Raw genomic sequence first — 5,141 nt, 5'->3', positions numbered from 1 at the left:
GACATTACATTTGCAGAGTGACATAAATGTACTGAATAGAGAATCCAATATACATACAGTGACAAGTGACAGAAGGGGAGGTTCCCAGTCTGAGAATGGAAGGGAGGGGGTGTTCAGGTACTGTTGTACAGCCTGATGGCTGTTGGCACTAAGGGGTACCTGAACCGATCTGTTTTGCACTTGGGAGGGATGAGCCTATGGCTGAAGGTGCTCCCCATCTGCCACAGCTCATCATAGATGAGAGGAGTTGTCCAGGATGATTTTCATTCTGTCCATCATCCTCCTCTCCAGTGATTAGCTAAGTATATTAGTTTGTCTTAACAGTCCCCACTGAAATGTAGATCAAGCAGGGTGTGTTAAGGGGATACCCAGGAGTACTGCATACCTGAAAGGTTCAGTTCTCAGCATTTATGTTAAACAACCAGTGTGTTAAGGTGTTCCCCAGAAGAACGGTATACCTGAGAAGTGTGTTAAGGTGTTCCCAAGAAGAATAGCAATACCTGAGAAGTGTGTTAAGATGTTCCCCAGAAGAACAGTATACCTGAGAAGTGTGTTAAGGTGTTCCCCAGAAGAACAGTATACCTGAGAAGTGTGTTAAGGTGTTCCCCAGAAGAATAGCAATACCTGAGAAGTGTGTTAAGGTGTTCCCCAGAAGAACAGCAATACCTGAGAAGTGTGTTAAGGTGTTCCCCAGAAGAACAGTATACCTGAGAAGTGTGTTAAGATCTTCATACATCTTGATACATCCTCAACACTCACACAACTCTCATACCAGGTTAAACAGACAGCTGCTATATATATATATGTATAGAGAGAGAGAGAGATAGATAGATTTCACTCTGTGATTCTCATATCGGCTGGGATTCTACATGAATTTTGAAGTTTAAACAAGAATAATGTTCATCTTGTCATTCAATAGTTCCTGACGTGAGTACAGCGCAAAAGCGGAAACGGAGTGGGTCGCCGCAAGTAAATGAAGGGGAAACTAATTCAGATGGAGACGACATCCCCGTCCAAAAGACAAAGTCAAAGACAGGTAAGGATATTGTATATGTATCAAAGACATTACATTATTTCTCTTATCTTTATGTGAGAGAATTAAGCAGTAAAACACGAGAGGGCGTACTTTATTGCTCTCGTGCCTACGGCAGCACAGCCCTTCGTATATTCTCAAAAAACAATAGTTTAACTTCAGTTTGATATTATATATTGAGTTTAGTGAACTCCACTAATAAATGCAGTTCCTAAAACTATCACATTACTGTGGAATTTCAAATAGTGAACATATGTATGATAGTTCATATATCACAAATACACACGGTTTCGAATGCCTCTTGGCCAATCACAATACGCATTCGGAACTATGTTGTATAATTGGCTTTATTTGAGCCACACTTCACAATTACTGTGCATTTATATTTATCCTAAACTAATTTGTTATTCATTTCTTATTTAGCTCGCAAGCCACAGAAGAAGAAGCTCTGGGAAACCGAGGAGATAACTGCCGTCGAAAAGCACATGATGAACTTCATTCGGACCTGTCGCGTTCCAGGAAAGGACGACTGTGATAAGTGCCTTAAATCAGAGCCAGAAGCACTAAAAAATAGAAATTGGAAGGCGCTCAAATTTTACATTAATAATAGAATCACCGCACTAAAGAGGAAAATGTAAGACATTTTTTCTCCCAAATTTTTATTATTTTGATCATCATCGTATCATTCTCTTTGACAGCAGAGGCAAGGACAGAGCGTAAATAAAAGGTAAATTGCATAGTAGACGGTCAGACAGTTCTCCACTGCAGTTCAATTTGCTCGTTTAGTAAAATCCTGATTGGAGCATCCTTACAGCTCAAGCGCAAGCGAGCGTCTTGGACAAAGGAGTTTAGCTTAGTATATACAGTATTTGTATAGGAGCATAATTTTTTTTGATTATTTGTTCACAATTAAGTTCAGTTCTAAAATGTATCTTAGGGGTGGCCTGATCTCGCTCCATAGCTTTAATGAAGAAGAGTATCCTTCCCAACTCCATACCTCAGTTTCCCATGAAGGTCCAGCGCCTTCTTTCCCACTGCGGACAATGTCTGTGATGTTTTTTGTTTGCTTTATGTTATGTTGAGGATCTTGTACACATATTGTGTGTGATTCTTCTTTGGGGCCTTGAAAAAGTGCTACTAATAATAATTTAAGGTATCTAACAGCCTGTGCCCAAAGCAATGGACCCTGTTGTGGCGTAATACTTGACATTTTCAAGCTCTGTTTTCACTTTTTCCTTATTTTCCTTGCTGGCTGGAGAGGGTGAGAGGGTGAGAGGGTGAGAGGGTGAGAGGATGAGAGGGAGAGAGGATGAGAGGATGAGAGGGTGAGAGGATGAAAGGGAGAGAGGGAGAGAGAGGATGAGAGGATGAGAGGATGAGAGGGTGAGAGGAAGAGGATGAGAGGGTGAGAGGATGAAAGGGAGAGAGGGAGAGAGGGAGAGGATGAGAGGGAGAGATGGTGAGAGGGTGAGAGGATGAGAGGATGAGAGGGTGAAAGGGACAGAGGGAGAGAGGATGAGAGGGAGAGATGGTGAGAGGATGAGAGGGTGAGAGGATGAGAGGGAGAGAGGGTGAGAGGATGAGAGGGTGAGAGGATGAGAGGATGAGAGGGAGAGGATGAGAGGGTGAGAGGAAGAGGATGAGAGGGTGAGAGGATGAAAGGGAGAGAGGGTGAGAGGATGAGAGGGTGAGAGGATGAGAGGGTGAGAGGATGAGAGGGTGAGAGGATGAAAGGGAGAGAGGGTGAGAGGGTGAGAGGGTGAGAGGATGAGAGGATGAGAGGGTGAGAGGATGAGAGGATGAGAGGGTGAGGATTGTTCAGGATTGTTTGTTGTTTGGATTGTTTGTTCAGAATCCTGGCGACATTTGACGGCCAGGACAGTTAACGGGCAGTTAAAATGGGAAACACACATTGCAGTGACTTTTTTTGTCATTTATAAAGTAGGACTCATTACAGTGATGTGACAGTTAATGTAGTCAGACGGTACATACTGTAATTGTATTGTAACTTAATAAAGAGCTTTGTTTAAAGTAAGTTCAGGTGATATGGTTCTACTTCATGTGTAGAAACCTCATTGTTATTAATCCCTAGTGGGGGAATTTGGGTGTTACAGTTGCAGAGTGACAAAAAGGTACTGAATAGAGAATCCAATATACATAGCATACATACAGTGACAAGTGACAGAAGGTGAGGTTCCCAGTCTGAGAATGGAAGAGAGGGGGTGTTCAGGTACTGTTGTACAGCCTGATGGCTGTTGGCACTAAGGGGTACCTGAACCGATCTGTTTTGCACTTGGGAGGGATGAGCCTATTGCTGAAGGTGCTCCCCATCTGCCACAGCTCATCATAGATGAGAGTTTATTTTCATTCTGTCCGTCATCCTCTCCACCAGTGATTAGCTAAGTATTTTAGTTTGTCTTAACAGTCCCCACTGAAATGTAGATCAAGCAGGGTGTGTTAAGGGGATACCCAGGAGTACTGTATACCTGAAAGGTTCAGTTCTCAGCATTTATGTTAAACAACCAGTGTGTTAAGGTGTTCCCCAGAAGAACGGTATACCTGAGAAGTGTGTTAAGATGTTCCCCAGAAGAACAGTATACCTGAGAAGTGTGTTAAGGTGTTCCCCAGAAGAACAGTATACCTGAGAAGTGTGTTAAGGTGTTCCCCAGAAGAACAGTATACCTGAGAAGTGTGTTAAGGTGTTCCCCAGAAGAATAGCAATACCTGAGAAGTGTGTTAAGATGTTCCCCAGAAGAACAGTATACCTGAGAAGTGTGTTAAGGTGTTCCCCAGAAGAACAGTATACCTGAGAAGTGTGTTAAGGTGTTCCCCAGAAGAATAGCAATACCTGAGAAGTGTGTTAAGATGTTCCCCAGAAGAACAGTATACCTGAGAAGTGTGTTAAGGTGTTCCCCAGAAGAATAGCAATACCTGAGAAGTGTGTTAAGGTGTTCCCCAGAAGAATAGCAATACCTGAGAAGTGTGTTAAGATGTTCCCCAGAAGAACAGTATACCTGAGAAGTGTGTTAAGGTGTTCCCCAGAAGAACAGTATACCTGAGAAGTGTGTTAAGGTGTTCCCCAGAAGAATAGCAATACCTGAGAAGTGTGTTAAGGGTTCCCAGTAGAATAGTAATACCTGAGAAGTCCCCATATGGGATGACTCAGTCAGGTCTGGACCCAAGTAATGCATATTGCTAATTTGAAGTGATATTCATGCTCCTGAAGTGCATCTGATCATGCCTGATTTTTCTCAGAGGTGTACGATGTCTAGAAAGGGTGGTACCCAGAAGGGAGGTTCCAGTCAGGTCGTCCCACAATGTGACAAAAACAAGCATGTGTGTGTGTGTGTGTGTGTGTGTGTGGAGGTCTCTTGGGCCGGTTGTGTGTGTTGTAGAAATGGGGATAGGCCAACGCTACACTCATTCCAAACCTTTGTCAAGGGGCAACTCTCAACCCCGGAGCATTTAGAGTCAGAACCCACCCTCTCCATCAGACCACTTGGGGGACTCGGGGATTCCGATTGCAGTGTGGGAGGAGGAGCGGAAGTGGAGGAAGTCGTACCACAGATTGGATGTGCAGCAGCGGTGGTGGGAACAGAGCTGACCGCCGACTTATCCGGGGAGCAAAAGAAGGACCGTTTTCTCTTGAGGAGACGGAAGTTTTACGCACTGCCGATCTATCCTGTTTGTACGGAGTGAAAGCGGCGAGCCCGGTCCCGAAGCGAGCAGTATGCATTCGGACTGCAGGCTGCTATGGTCATATCGGTAATGGTGGGTAGGAGACCGACCGGGGCCGGGGTGTTCTTCGTGTCGACTCTCATCATCCTCACCGCAAGCAGCAGCCGAGCTCAGAAAGGTTGGTGCCATTCAAATCTAACCGAGTGACAGTGAAAAGTGACACGCACATAAAAACGCGACAGTGATCTTTAACTTGGCGTGGTTACGCGCAACGCTTCTGAAGTTTTAGTTTGTTGCACTCGGCGTATTATCCGATGCGGTTTGTTATTCTGCGCCTCGGGTAGCCTGACTTACCTTACATGGATCTGTTGCTTCCTTCGTTCCCCTCATCCCAAATATGTAGCCTAGACCATGTGTAGGCCTACAGCTT

General features: G+C 44.4%; 1 protein-coding gene across 1 annotated transcript in view; it reads left to right on the top strand.

Moving 5' to 3' along the window:
* The first annotated feature begins 4,223 nt into the window (after positions 1–4,223).
* Positions 4,224–5,141, top strand: part of dcbld2 (discoidin, CUB and LCCL domain containing 2) — an 18,432-nt gene continuing 17,514 nt past the window's right edge. Inside the window, exon 1 of the mRNA XM_084451796.1 lies at positions 4,224–4,889. Within this exon, the coding sequence (XP_084307922.1) occupies positions 4,787–4,889 (103 nt within the window). The 5' untranslated portion in view covers positions 4,224–4,786. The remainder of the gene's footprint in view (positions 4,890–5,141) is intronic.

This window comes from Borostomias antarcticus (assembly GCF_949987555.1).
Source record: "Borostomias antarcticus genome assembly, chromosome: 17".
Classification (NCBI taxonomy): Eukaryota; Metazoa; Chordata; class Actinopteri; order Stomiiformes; family Stomiidae; genus Borostomias; species Borostomias antarcticus.
Note: the sequence above shows the minus strand (reverse complement) of the source record. Positions and strands in the feature narration are given on the sequence as shown.